At 43.8% G+C, this 15,000-nt stretch overlaps 2 protein-coding genes across 3 annotated transcripts in view; both read left to right on the top strand.

Moving 5' to 3' along the window:
- The window catches only part of fbxl20 (F-box and leucine-rich repeat protein 20), a 17,286-nt gene extending 8,034 nt beyond the window's left edge, over window positions 1-9,252 (top strand). The window contains exons 10-15 of the mRNA XM_060857490.1: window positions 493-623; window positions 759-819; window positions 1,864-1,908; window positions 1,997-2,053; window positions 5,883-6,095; window positions 7,161-9,252. Coding sequence (XP_060713473.1) covers window positions 493-623; window positions 759-819; window positions 1,864-1,908; window positions 1,997-2,053; window positions 5,883-6,095; window positions 7,161-7,268 — 615 coding nt within the window. The 3' untranslated portion in view covers window positions 7,269-9,252. The remainder of the gene's footprint in view (window positions 1-492; window positions 624-758; window positions 820-1,863; window positions 1,909-1,996; window positions 2,054-5,882; window positions 6,096-7,160) is intronic.
- A 2,216-nt stretch (window positions 9,253-11,468) lies between these two features.
- LOC132837681 (SH3 and cysteine-rich domain-containing protein 2-like) overlaps window positions 11,469-15,000 on the top strand; it is an 8,701-nt gene continuing 5,169 nt past the window's right edge. The window contains exons 1-4 of one of the 2 annotated variants that reach the window (XM_060857494.1): window positions 11,469-11,699; window positions 13,538-13,826; window positions 14,188-14,282; window positions 14,512-14,587. In XM_060857494.1, the coding sequence (XP_060713477.1) occupies window positions 11,628-11,699; window positions 13,538-13,826; window positions 14,188-14,282; window positions 14,512-14,587 (532 nt within the window). In that variant the 5' untranslated portion in view covers window positions 11,469-11,627. Of the gene's footprint in view, window positions 11,700-13,534; window positions 13,827-14,187; window positions 14,283-14,511; window positions 14,588-15,000 lie in introns of both variants that reach the window. The other variant, XM_060857493.1, reaches the window with a different exon arrangement.

The following is a 15,000-nucleotide window of genomic DNA, read 5'->3' as shown; positions in this document are numbered from 1 at the left end:
AACCCTTAATATTCCTCAAGCAGAACCCTTTTGTTCTTGATATGATTGTAGTGTCATCTGTAACTGTAAGTCTGTTAACTCCATATTATTGCTCATTATTTCTCTTTTGTGATCCATAAAACCTGTCAGAAACTTTAGAATCTTTAGCTTGTGATTCTTGGTATATAAGCTTGGCTTATTGGTTAAGAGTTTCAACACAGGAAACCTTTAAAGGTTCTGTATTTTATAATAATCTACTAGTTGTAAATATAAAGATGTGTGTGTGTGTGTGTGTGTTTGTGTGTGTGTGTGTGTGTGTGTGTGGTTTGTCTGTGTGTGTGTGTGGTTTGTCTGTCTGTGTGTGTGTGGTTTGTCTGTGTGTGTGTGTGTGGTTTGTCTGTGTGTGGTTTGTCTGTGTGTGTGTGTGTGGTTTGTCTGTGTGTGTATGGTTTGTCTTTGTGTGTGTCTGTGTGTGTGTCTGTTTGTGTGTCTGTGTGTGTGTGTCCTGAGCAGCAGATCACAGATGAAGGCTTGATAACGATTTGTCGAGGTTGTCATCGGCTGCAGTCTCTGTGTGTCTCCGGCTGCGCAAACATCACAGACGCCATTCTAAACGCTCTGGGACAGAACTGCCCTCGTCTCAGGTTTTAACACACACACACACACACACACACACACACACACACACACACACACACACACACACACACACACTGAACTTAAATAATTAACTTTAACAGAAACACATCAGGTAACATATGTCTCTCTCTGTGTCTCAGAATATTAGAAGTGGCTCGTTGTTCGCAGCTTACAGACGTCGGTTTTACCACACTCGCACGGGTGAGTGACACACACGCACACACACACACACACACACACACACACACACACACACACACACACACTTCTAAAATAGACAAGATCCAGTTTTTGTGCAGGTTTTGTTTTGTAGGTGTGTGTACATTACTGTGTATGTGTCTGTACAATAATGTGTGTGTGTGTCTATGTGTACATTACAGTAGTTGTGTGTGTACATTACAGTAGTTGTGTGTGTACATTACAGTAGTTGTGTGTGTACATTACAGTAGTTGTGTGTGTACATTACTGTAGTTGTGTGTGTACATTACTGTAGTTGTGTGTGTATATTAGTTTTGTGTGTGTGTCCATTACAGTAGTTGTGTGTGTACATTACTGTAGTTGTGTGTGTACGTTACTGTAGTTGTGTGTGTATATTAGTTTTGTGTGTGTGTCCATTACAGTAGTTGTGTAATTCTGTATGTGTGCGTGTGTGTATATTACAACAGTTGTGCGTGTCCATTAAATAGATATACACATTACAAATGTACAGATTGTACATTACTGTAGTTGTGTGTGTGTACATTACTGTCTGTAGTTAAAATGATATCGTGTTTGTGTGTATATTACAGTAGTTGTGTGTGTGTGTGTGTGTACATTAATGTAGTGTTGTAAGTCTGTGTGTACATTACTGCAGTTGTGTGTGGTGTTGTACATTACTGTAGTGCGTGTGTACATTACATTAGTTTTGTGTGGTTGTACGTTATTGTAGTTGTGAGTTAAATTGTAATTGTGTTTGTGTGTATATTACATTAGTTTTGTGTGTGTGTACATTACTGTCTGTAGTTAAAATGCAATCGTGTTTGTGTGTATGTTACAGTAATTGTTTTGTGTGTTTGTGTGGGTACATTTAGAGTAGGTGTGTGTGTGTTACAGTAATTGTTTATTGTGTTTGTGTGTGTGTGTGTGTGTGTGTGTGTGTGTGTGTGTGTGTGTGTACATTACTGTCTGTAGTTAGAATGCAATTGTGTTTGTGTGTATTTTAATGTCAGCGTTATCCTTCTTGAACTTCCTCTGTTTCTTTTGCAGAATTGTCATGAATTGGAGAAGATGGATCTGGAGGAGTGTGTGCAGGTGAGTGTTGTGTGTGTTTGTGTTTATGTTTGTGATGATTGTTTTCACCTGAGTTACTGCATAGTAAAAGTGTGATGTGTTTGTGTAGATCACAGACTCCACTCTCACACAGCTGTCCATACACTGCCCTCGGCTCCAGGTTCTCGTAAGTACTGTAGCCGTATTTATTCACTAACCTGCTGCAGGCTGCTGAACTGTAAAAACCCGCACTGTAGCATGTCGTAGGGATGTCGTAGCCTAGTGTTTAAGGTGTTGGGCTACCAACCGGAAGGTTGTGAGTTCGATTCCTACGTCCACCAAGCTGCCACTGCTGGGTCCCTGAGCAAGGCCCTTAACCCTCAATTGCTCAGTTATATAAAAATGAGATAAAATGTAAGTCGCTCTGAATAAGGGCGTCTGCTAAATGCTGTAAATGATTATATACACTTTGGATATTTCTTTCAGAGTACGGTATAAAGGGAAATCCTACATGCTGTACACCAGTACGGGGCATATGAGGGGCTTTGAGTGTGAGGATATCAGGCACAAAACTGTCCACACAACATACAGGATAGTGAGGAAGCTGTCCAGTGGAGTCAGGGCAGAGAGGCAGGTGGGAACAAGAGGCAGTGTGGGGCAGTCAGATGCTGCCCGAGGGCAGAACACTGACCAAACCAATGTAGAGGCTAATGCACTGAGGAGCAGTGAGCAGACAGGTGATGAACAGGTGGATAAAAGAAAAAGAAAGTGAGAAACTAAATGATGGGTCAGATGTGAAGATGCTGCTGGAGAAAGGTGTCGAGGCGAAAACGATGAAGAAACCTTTAGTGCAAGTGAACATACAGAGCAGAGCAGATGTGCTAGAACAGTTAGGGGGTCAGATAGCATGGCAGGGGTTAAACTGTGCGGGAGGGGCAAGATGCACAGGGGTTTCAGACACCGTCGAGTTAGTGATGCAAGTTCTCAAACGGAGCAGCAGGAGGAGGAATCACAAGAAGACAACCTTCCTGACATATCAGTGTTTTACAGTTTGTCTGAGATCAACAGCTCTACACAATATCTGAAAGTTACGGAAGTCCCTTGTTAAAATAAAGCGGAAATGAAGTCATCACACTGAGCGTTCTCTTCTGTCTGCAATGTTTATGCTTGTTCTTTATTTTTCCTTCTTTTAGTCCCTTCAACAGAGAAGCTAAAAATAGGGTCTCTAAACACTAATGGTGTTAGGGACCGAAATAAAGGAGCAGTAGTGAAAGAAGTGAAACAGGGTAAAAAAAAATAGAAATAACTTTTTTGCAAGAGACTCTTGTGATCTTGTAATGAGGCAGACTGGGCAATGTGGGGAGAAGGGAAGCGCTTTCATAGGCATGGATCTAATGCCAGTGCAGGGGTGGCAATACTTTTTTACTGGCAATACGGTCAGTCGGAGGTGCACAGGAAAAACTCGAGCTGTCAGCATTTGCAGACATCTTTATTAAGAATCAAGGCGACATTCAAACTTTGATTCATAGTTATGCGTTTATACTCAGTCAACCAGGATAAACGTGAGAATTTTTTAACAGGTCAGGGGCAAGAACACGGGCCTCCCACCTTACCAGGCAGACTTGAGTAGGGAAAGGCTGGTCTAAAATATCTTGGGGTGTTTTTAGGAACAAAAGTTTTTGGAACAATAACTGCGAGGGGGTAGTGGGAAAGGTGTGCTCCAAGTTGTCTCAGTGGACCTGGGTCTTGCCCCAGTTATCCTACAGAGAGAGAGTACTGGTTGCTAACAATCTGATAGTCTCCTTTCTGTGGCATTGCTTCACCGTACTAGAACCTTCAGAGACATTGTTCAGGGGTGTTTAGAAGAGGATGATTGACCTTTTCTGGTCTGGACAGCAATGGACTCCTGCACAAGTTCTCTATCTGCCGCTACAGGAGGGTGGTCAAGGCCTGATCGACCTATCGTGTCGGGTCAAAACTTTGGCTGCTCTATGGGGAGGGGCTGGCAAGGGCTGGCAAGGGCTGGCACGGCTCACATCCTACTACAACACGCTGAACAATTGAACTATGGTAACATTGAAACATTGAAGACCAGGCTGTCAGGACTGACTGGTAGAACAGTGTTGAGATTCAGCAGGATCAACAAACAACCTTTTCCAAGTATCAAAGAAGAACCACTGTTCCACAATTCTCTAATACCATCCAAATGGTTTCATCTTTATACATTAAACAGCGTCTCCAGAGAACAGGGATCACCAAAGTTATGGATTTGAAGTCTGGCAACAAATAGAAAACAGCCAGGGATTTGTGTAGTCTCAGCACTACCATCTCAGTTTTGGGGCAGGACCTGGGAGAAGCCATCAGCCCCCACCACCCTTATCTACCTCTGAAGTGGCAGGAGATATTCAGTGGGAGGAAAAAGCACTTTTGTCTTTCCAAACACTAAGAACACTAATAGATGCCTCTAAGAAAGCATTGTATGAAACCTGTATCAAAGTTGTGTACAGAGGTTCTCTATCAGGTCTAAAGTACCCCTTTTCCACCAAAAAGAACCGGGTGCTGGTTCAGAGCTAGTGCTGGTGCTGGTTTAAAGTTGGTTCTACTGGTGAACCTTCTAAGAACCGGTTTGTCTTTCCATCAGTTAGAGAGCATCACAGAGCCGAGTCTGACGTCACTGTATACGTGTCACGTTACACAGCAACGTTAGCGCAGCAGCGACAAACACAAGCACATCAACAATGGCGGATGTTGCTTTACTGTTAATGCTCATGGCTTTGTGAACCTACATTAACACCCAAACGTGACGAATCCAACGTGTACGTGCAGCTCCATGTAATCTGTATAAACGGAGGTTGTTATGGATAAAGTACATAACGTTATTTTATCATTAACACAGAAAAAAGTTAGCCTTAGCATGTAGCTACTTACTATCATGTGTGCTGATAACGTATCATATCGCGGTAAAGTAAAAGTGTATTAAACATTAGTATACTTAAGGTACATTATCAAATGCGCTAACAGTAGCCCCGCCCAAAGGCGCTAACAGTAGCCCCGCCCACAGGTGTTAACAGTAGCCCCGCCCACAGCCCCTGCACAAGCGGTTCTTAAGTGTAGACCAGCAGCGTTTTGGTGCTACTTAAGAACCACTTTTCCTGGTTCAGAGCCGGTGCTTTGGGTGTCGAAAAAGAAAGAACTGGTTCTAAATTAGGCTCCGAACCTGCACTCAAACTGCCTCGGTGGAAAAGGGGCAAAGGAGTCACACTGGTCAGAACTGTTGGTGCCAGACTCTTCCCCATGATGCTGGAGGTTCCTGTACAAACTACCAGTAGAGAAGCATACAGCTGATCTAAAGCGGCGGATGGTGCATGGGGTCGTTGCCACAAATCAAAGTGTTTAACATCTTTGCTATTTCTTGTACAAACTGTGTGCTTTCACTGTTGGTTTAAAATAAAAACACCTGATTTTCCTAAATGTTAATTAAACTGAAATTTAAAAATCAAATCACTCTCTCTATCTCTCTCTCTTTCTCCCCCCTTCCCCCTCGTGTCATTACCGTAATGCCTTTTATTTATCCGTCGTCATAGTTTCACCTTTCTGTCTCCTCTGTCGTTATGGCAGTCACCTTTCTTCCTCATCATCACTTTTATTTCTTTTTTTTTGTGATATTAAACTTACCTTTTCCTTTTTTATTGTCCTTATGATTATCTCCTATGGTTTCCTTTGTGTGTTTGATAACTCCATTTTTTTTTATTTGATGAATTATTTTCCCTCTCAGTTGCCATTACGGTACCTAAACCTTTTCATGTGTCAGTTTGCTAACTTCAGTTTGCAACATTGACAATTTGCTCAGTTTTACTCTGGAATTACTTCAACTTCTCTGTCATTATGGTTCCTGTGTCATTACAATAACACTTCTTTTTACTCCTGATGCCATTAGTTTCATTTTTCTTTATTCCTGTGACTATATTAGTGCCATTTATTGTGTTGTGTGTGTGTGTGTGTGTGTTTGGGTGTAGAGTCTGTCTCATTGTGAGCTGATTACAGACGATGGGATCCGTCACCTGGGCAGTGGGCCGTGTGCTCACGACAGACTGGAAGTGATTGAGCTGGATAACTGCCCGCTCATCACAGACGCCTCGCTGGAGCACCTCAAAACCTGTCACTGCCTCGACCGCATTGAGCTGTATGACTGCCAACAGATCACACGCGCCGGGATAAAGAGGCTCAGGGTGAGTCGTGAGTCCACACACACACACACACACACACACACACACACACACACACACACACACACTGATTCTCAGTAATTTCATCCTCTAGTTTCTTTGTTTTTGTTTCAGAGTTTAGGTTTTTACTTTCCTAGAATTAGCCCCTCCCACAGCTCCACCCTACATTGAGACCTTTTAACGGTGAGGAAGAAAAAGACTGATTTCATGTCAATTCACCTCTCAACCAGCAGAGAGTGCAAAAGGGTCAGATGGCAGTCGAGTCCTTCGTTGGTCAGGGAGTCAGTTGAGGAGTGAACATTTGCTTGGTCTGTGAGCAAGTTGTTCCATGATTTGGTAACTGACCCATTAGTTCCTTAGAGGACTGGTGAGCATGTCAGGTGAGTCATGAGTCAATTAGGTGAATCTGTGAAGCACAGAGAGGAAGCCATGAAATATGAACCCTCTTCTGTCAACTGAGTCACCTTGATGTAACTTGCCTGAATCATTCATATGACATGACTGATATAACTTACAGACTTACTGACTGATTCGTATAATCGACTTTATATATTTGATTCATATAACCTTCAGACCTGCTGACTGACTTGTTCTATTTTGTTCTATCACCCTTTAGACTTGCGACTCATCATGAAGCAGTCAGGTGATCCGTTAGATGAGTCGTTAGACGAGTCGGTTAAGTAAGTTAGTCAAGATTCACTCAGGTGATTCATGGGTTTGTTAGTAGAGTCTGTGAGGTATAAATCAGTGTGTGATTTATTAATCAATAAGTGTTTCAGTCAGTGGATCTACGAGTCATACGAATCAGTCGGATAAGTTACGTCAGTGAATCAGTAGGGAGTCAGTAATGAGTCATATGAGCTGGTCCACATTGCTTTAATATGTGTAACGGTCACTAGATTTACTTACAAACTCAGTAAAATAACATTTCATAGATTGTGAGGAAAATAAAAAGCAGGTATAATATTCTATCAGTGTCATAGAGAAGAGCAGAAGGAACTGAGTTTGAACTAAAAATACCAAAAGAAGTGTGTGTTTGTTTATTTGTGGTTGTTTTTGTCCATCCAGACCCACTTGCCCAACATTAAAGTCCACGCCTACTTTGCACCGGTGACTCCGCCACCTTCAGTAGGAGGAAGTCGACAGAGGTTTTGCCGGTGCTGTATCCTGCTATGATGTCACAGCCTCTGCCTCCTCGACCTTTCAACCTGATTGTCCAGTAGCACACGCTGGTGTTTCACTTGGTAAAGCAAATGAGAAAGAGAGACAAAAAAGGTAGAGAGAGAAAGAGACAGAGTGTGTGTGTGTGTCCTTACAAAGTGTTCAATATTTTAGGTTTCTTTCGTTGCCTCCTAAAATCCACTGCACATCAAAAGTATTTCTATTTTTTACAGCAAGTGTTTAATGTTTCTGATGTTGCTGATGTTAAGTCTGAGTGCTTCACAGTGCCACCTTTAGTCAGCTAGACATGAAAGGCAAGTCAGTAAACGAGCAGATGATGAGTGATTCGGGGACTGAATCAGTCATGGGTCAGTTAGTGAGTCCATCAGTTGAGTCCAGGAGTCGGTTATGGAGTGCGAATAATGAATTGTGAGTCATTTGTCAAGTGATTTGAATAGTTGAGTAATGAATCAAGGAGTCAAGTCCAGGAGTCGGTTATGGAGCGATCTCTGACCCGGTTATATCCGGAAGTCGAGTTCAGGAGTCAGTGAGTGAGGCAACGTTTAGTCAGGGAGTCTGTAGGACATGAATCATGAGTGAGATCCACTAGTCATGCGTCAGTCAGTGAGTTTGCTAGTTACATTAGTTACATGAATTAGTCCAGTGAATCACGTGAATCTTATGAGTCAGTTAGGCAAGTCATAAGAAAGTCTCGTATGTGACGATTCTGTCGAGAGTCAGGTGAGTCAGTGAATCACATTTAAAAATGAGTATTATAAAGTGAACCCTCGCTCCCAAATTGATGCTTATTAATTCTTATTTTTAACTGGGACAAAAGCTCATCTCGAACAATCTTTAAATGCCATAAAGAATGGACACAAACACACCCACACAATCTCTCTCTCTCTCTCTCTCTCTCTCTCTCTCTCTCTCTCTAAGGTTGGTCATATAGAGGAGGCTAAATATTTTTCTAAAGCAGTAAAATATGCCAAAAGCTGCATGTTACAAATCTAGTTTTTATATAAAAAAAAGAAAACAATCCATATGATGGGCGGGGCCTAAACATAGACAGCCAGTGGGGAAGCAGAAACAGATGACTCCGCAGTGTCACAACCAGCCAGCCAATCAGACCTGATCGACTTGCAAAAGGTACATGGAACTTTGAGTGGGCGGGGCCTGCATGCACAGCCAATTAGAGATAAGGAAGGAGCGAACGGTGTCAGAGCTGGCCAATCAGATCGCAGGAGGACAGAGACGACCAGTGACGTCATACTTACAGGATTTAAAGAATGATGGAAAGTTCACACCATTCTTGTGTGTATGTCTGTGTGTGTGTGTCTGTCTGAGTGTGTATGTGTGTGTGTGTGTCTCTGTGTGTGTCTTTCACCTCCACGTCACCAACCCAGTTTCCAGCACACACACACACTCTTAAAAACCAGAATGGGAAAATGAACTGAACCAATCTGAGTGTATTAATTAGTTTTGTCTGTGTGTGTGCGTGCATGAGTGTGCATGCATGTGTGTGCACGTGTGTGATCATGCGTGCGTGGGTGTGTTGGGGATGGTGTGACTGTAGTGAATGTGTGTTTAGCTTTGGTTTACACACTTCATTCATAATGCAGAAACTGGAGCCACACACACTGGTTCATCACTACAGGAGCCGTCTGGTTCATGAAACATCACACACACACTCTCTCTCTCACACAAACACACACACGCACGCACGCACGCACGCACGCACACACACACACTATGATTATACGCCTGTCTGTTTGTCTGTTTGCTTTTCTGTCTTTTTGTCTTTCACTTGTGTGTGTGTGTGTGTGTGTGTGTGTGTGTGTTGGGGATGGTGTGACTGTAGTTCTTGCAATTACACTTGTTGTAAATCACTTCCCTTTTACTTTGTTTTTGTTTTCCTTTTTACGATTAACTCCTATAAATAACTAAATGAATAAATGAATATGTATGTATGAATAAATATATAACTATATTATTATTAGAGCTGGGTGTTGTGGTGTTATTTAGTGTGTCTGTGTAGATAATGTGGACAGTTGGGTGACTGTAGGACACAAATTTCATGATGTGTAAGAGCCAGCCAATCGGATCACTTCTTTTTAAACCAGCTCCCTGCTAAACTTGAGGCTATAAGCTTCCATTAATTGTTAGCCACATTAGCCTCTGATGCAATGAAGCGTCAGAAACCAAACCTGATCCGTCACATTTAACATTTCATCACTGTTAGTGTCCACTAGAGGGCATGAGCGACCTACACTGACACTGTGGCTGTTATAGAAGTACGTATAAGGGCACCAAAGGTGAGGTTATGATGAGGTAAAGCATCATGTGCCTCTAAACGGAAGGGGTGGGGCTGGAATACCATAAAGTACAGGACTTACATTGGATTAATATTATTATTAGTAGAAGTAGTTTTCAGCCTTAGTGTTAGAAAGAAATGTTACAGTTTGTCTTCAGTTGAACTCAAAGTCCAAACCCTGTCCATCAGGACAATGTCCCTGTGTAAAAGCAGCTCCATGAAGACATGGTGTGGAGGTGAAGGTTAGAGTGAAGATCTCCAGTGTCCTGCACTGAGCCCTGACTTTGACTCAACACCACTGAACACTGACTGAACCCCAGACCTCCTCACCAACATCAGTGTCTGATCTCACTATCCAACATCTAGTGGAGAACCTTCCAGAAGAGCAGAGATTATTAGAACAGCAAAGAGAGGACAATAACATACAGTATTTATGCTGGTCTGCGCTGTTTCTGTTTGTCTTTGTGTATTGTCTTGTAATTTTTTTGTTTGCGCTGTCTTTTGTCCTGCACTGTCTTGTCTGTCTTGTTTGTCTTGTCCTGCACTGTTTAGCTCTGTCTTTGTTTTATGTAACACACTGATCCTGGAGAAACGTTGTCTCATTTCACTGTGTACTGTAACAGCTATATATGGTTGAAATGACAATAAAAGCTTCTTGACTTGACTTGACTTGACTAAATCTGGAATGAAACCTTCTACACACACATATGGGTCTGATGGTCAGGGAGCACATACTTTTGAAAATATAGTATATACTGGAAATGTGTGTTTTTTCCTGGAAGTGGATTTAAAAATGAAAATTGTTCTCAGCGTGTTCAGTGACAAATCTCTCCAAACTTCCAAAATGCAAAAACACCCTATCCCTAACACACTGATCCAAACACACTGATCCAAACACACTGATCCCCCACACACTGATCCCTCACACACTGATCCCCTCACACTGATCCCCCGCCCTGATCCCCCACGCACTGATCCCCCACACACTGATCATCCACGCACTGAACCTCATGCCCTGATCCCCCACACACTGATCCCCCACGCACTGATTCCCCCGCCCTGATCCCCCACGCACTGATCCCCCACACACTGATCCCCCTCACACTGATCCCCCTCACACTGATCCCCCGCCCTGATCCCCCACGCACTGATCCCCCACACACTGATCACCCACGCACTGAACCTCATGCCCTGATCCCTCACACACTGATCCCCCATGCACTGATTCCCCCACCCTGATCCCCCACACACTGATCCCCCACACACTGATCCCCCACGCACTGATTCCCCGCCCTGATCCCCCACACACTGATCCCCCACACACTGATCCCCCACGCACTGATCCCCCACACACTGATCCCCCACGCACTGATCCCCCACTCAATGATTGCCCAGCCCTGTTCCCCCACGCACTGATCCCCCACACACTGATTCCCCCGCCCTGATCCCCCACACACTGATCCCCCACACACTGATCCCCCCGCCCTGATCCCCCACACACTGATTCCCCCGCCCTGATCCCCCACACACTGATCCCCCACGCACTGATCCCCCATGCCCTGATCCCCCACGCACTGATCCCTATGCCCTACAAATAGTAGTGTGTATTGTGGATCGGGTGCAACTAATAATTTTTTTTATTATTTTGCGTGCAAAATCTCTGTAATCTCTGTGTCCTAGTATCAGAGGGTTATTATACTGACTACTGAAGTTCAGATTCAAGTGTAATTTTAACGCTTGCTGACTTTGCAATAAACATGTAGAGAGGTGGTGTGTGTGTGTGTGTGTGTGTGTGTGTGTGTGTGTGTGTGTGGAGAGAGAGAGAGAGAGAGAGAGAGAGAGAGAGAGAGACACCGTGCGCACTCTCTGCTTCTCCAGTAGCGCGCGGATGCAGTCCGAAAGTCGCATCTCCTCTTTGTGTTATTTTCTCTCTGATTTTTCTGCTACACGCGAGCGCATTTTGGTTGTTTTATTTGAACACACTCACTACCGGGATAAAGACTTAAACTCATCACCATCAGGCTGGAGTTTATTTTAAAGTGTAAAAACATAGCGATGAGATGGAGACTGAAGCTGAGCCACGTGAGCTGCAGAGATCACCGAGCACCTTATCCATCAACACCGGATCCAAGGTGAGTGTACAGTAACACACACACACACACACACACACACACACACACACACACACAGTCTGAGAGTCGCTGGTGTTCAGAGTCTCTCATGCAGCTGCTTTAGTGAAAAAAGGAAAACTACACACTTACAACATTTATTTATTTACTAAGAAAAAGATGATTTAAAGTGTAAAATGAAAGATTACTATAATGATAAGTGAGTGAGAAGATGGCGAGAGTTGGAATGAATCTAATAGGAGTAGGGCTGCAAAATTCCGGGAATTTTCAAGGCTGGAAACTTTCCATGGGAATTAACTGGGAATTTAAAAATAATTCAGAGTTGCCAATAACAAGGCACTTAAATGTAGTTAAAAAAAATCTTGCAGCATAATTTTGTTTAAAACAACAAGATTTAATGCAATTTAAGTTGAATTTGTACCCTACGTTCCTCTGTCACTTGCACACAGCACACTGCTTACTGGAGGGCCATTGAGGCCAAACCCCCTGCATGTACTTACATTCTTCCATAACATGCACAGTGACACTGTATTTTAGGGTCATTTAACTAGTTGCTTATTAGCATGAATATTCATTCATTCACTCATCTTCTACCGCTTATCTGAACTACCTCGGGTCACGGGGAGCCTGTGCCTATCTCAGGCGTCATTGGGCATCAAGGCAGGATACACACTGGACGGAGTGCCAACCCATCGCAGGGCACACACACACACACACTCTCATTCACACACTAGGGACAATTTTCCAGAGATGCCAATCAACCTACCATGCATGTCTTTGGACCGGGGGAGGAAACCGGAGTACCCGGAGGAAACCCCCGAGGCACGGGGGGAACATGCAAACTCCACACACACAAGGTGGAGGCGGGAATCGAACCCCGACCCTGGAGGTGTGAGGCGAACGTGCTAACCACTAAGCCACCGTGACCCCAGCATGAATATTAATAGAATATATTTATTAGTACTTAGTATTAGTAGTACTATAGTATTAGTACACATACACAGATAATTTGATGACCCCCCCCCCCACACACACACACACACACAGACTCACTCCCCCCTCAAATAAAAAGAATCCTCCATATATCACTTAAGGGGGGAGGGGAGGGAGGGGTTCACCTCCATTTTCCAGGCCTTGACTACCACAGAAGCAGAGACCTAATAAGCTCGAGGAAAAATGCTTCATTTTACATTTTGATTGGGACTTTTTTTTTTTATTTTACAGCAATCATAGGGAAATATGTTTATTACAGTTATTAAGTTTATTATGTTTATTACAAGCATAATAATGTTTATTATGCTTTTCTGTTACTCAATGAAAGAATCAGTTAAAGTTCTACTTACAATTAAATCAGTCAAGACGTCATTTTTGTGCAGGATGGTGAGATTTGGTCACAAGTTTATTTACTATTTTAATGTGTTGAATTAATGAAATGAAGTCATTGTTGGTGTTAATTTGATCTTCTGCTGTAAAGAAAAGTGCTCAGGATGTGAAGCCCCAGCGCTACACCTACTACACCTACTACACCTACTACACCTACTACACCTACTACACCTGCTACACTTACAGTCAAACTTTACCTTCACTTATCATTCTGTCCAGAAAATATTCACTTCTGTAATCTCCCTTCTCTCCCCCTCTCTCCCCCATCTCTCCCCCTCCATCCCTCTACCCCCTCTCCCTCTCCCTCGCCCCCCTCTCTTTCCCGTTCTCCCCCAACTCCCTCTCTCCCCCTCTCCCCCTCTCTCTCCCGTTCTCCCCAACTCTCTCTCTCTCTCCCCCTCCCTCTCCCCCCCTCTCCCCTGTTCTCCCCCTCCCCCTCTCCCTCTCTTTCTCAGCAGTTGTTGAATTTAAAGCGTTCCTTGGCGTTTATGCGCAGTAAGAGTGTGGAGAATTTCTTCCAGCGCTCCAACAGTGATGCCCGTCTGCCTTCTGACATAACTGACGATGCCCTGCCACCATCTCCGCCTCTCCTTCCAGGCTCATCATTGCCCAGCGATAGCCCCAAACCCCCTTTAAGCCCCTCCCAGCTGGTGCAACAGAAGCCCCGCCCTGCACAAACACACTGCTTCCTGGATCACGTGTTCCGTCGACCAACCAGCTGTCAGCTCTGTAAACACGTCATCGTGGGTGAGCGGCGTAACGCTGGTTGTGTCTCACATGCATACATACTGTATACACCGATCCAGTGTGGGTTGTTACACACTACTTACTGTCGGTTTGCTAGTAGAACCTTAATAAAGATTAGAAATGGATCATCAGAGACACATCACTCAGCGTCTGTAACCTAATTCACTGTCTGTGTCTGTGTCTCTGTCTGTGTCTGTGTCTGTCATTTTCTGTCTGTGTCTGTCTGTCTGTGTCTGTTTGTCTGTCTGTGTCTGTCTGTCTGTCTGTGTCTGTCTGTCTGTCTGTGTGTGTGTGTCTGTCTGTCTGTCTGTGTCTGTTTGTCTGTCTGTGTCTGTCTGTCTGTCTGACTGACTGTCTGTAGGGAATTCTAAACAGGGTCTACGCTGTAGAACGTGTAAAATCTCGGCTCATCTCTGGTGCACTGCAGAACTCTCACAGCAACCATGTCAAGGAAAAGTATGTCTCTCTCTCTCTGTCTCTCTCTCTCTCTCTGTCTCTCTCTCTCTCTCTCTCTTTGTCTCTCTCTTTCTGTCTCTCTCTCTGTACATTTCCTTTTTTCTCAGTATTGTCAGTATTGAGATGAATGTATTGTGAATGTAATGGATAGTCTGAGAGGACAGACGTGTGCTCAGTAGTGCGCACTGCAGGAGAGCAAACTGTAAACACATCTTTTCTTGTTTCTCAGGCTGGTATGTTTAAGAGAAACTTCAGCACTCCTTCAATCACCTGTGACCAGTCAAGTGAGGCTCAAACTACACCAGGTGTGTGTGTGTGTTTGCATGTGTGTGTGTTTGCTGGAAGTAGACTTTTGTAAAATAGAAAAACTGAAGTGTGTGGAAAAAGGTTGCAGGCTGTGCTGAAAGGATATTACTGCACACTGACCTGCTTTTCTTCCACACTTTGTGTGCATTTGTGTGTGTTGGTGTGTGTGTTGGTGTGTGTGTGTTGGTATGTGTGTGTTGGTGTGTGTATGTCTGTGTTGGTGTGTGTGTGTTGGTGTGTGTGTGTGTGTTGGTGTGTGTGTGTTGGTGTGTGTGTGTGTGTTGGTATGTGTGTTGGTGTGTGTGTGTGTGTTGGTATGTGTGTGTTGGTATATGTGTGTGTTGGTGTGTGTGTTTGTGTGTGTGTATGTCTGTGTTGGTGTGTGTATGTGTGTATGTCTGTGTTGGTGTGT

Source organism: Tachysurus vachellii, chromosome 21 (assembly GCF_030014155.1).
Source record: "Tachysurus vachellii isolate PV-2020 chromosome 21, HZAU_Pvac_v1, whole genome shotgun sequence".
NCBI classification, from domain to species: Eukaryota; Metazoa; Chordata; class Actinopteri; order Siluriformes; family Bagridae; genus Tachysurus; species Tachysurus vachellii.
Note: the sequence above shows the minus strand (reverse complement) of the source record. Positions and strands in the feature narration are given on the sequence as shown.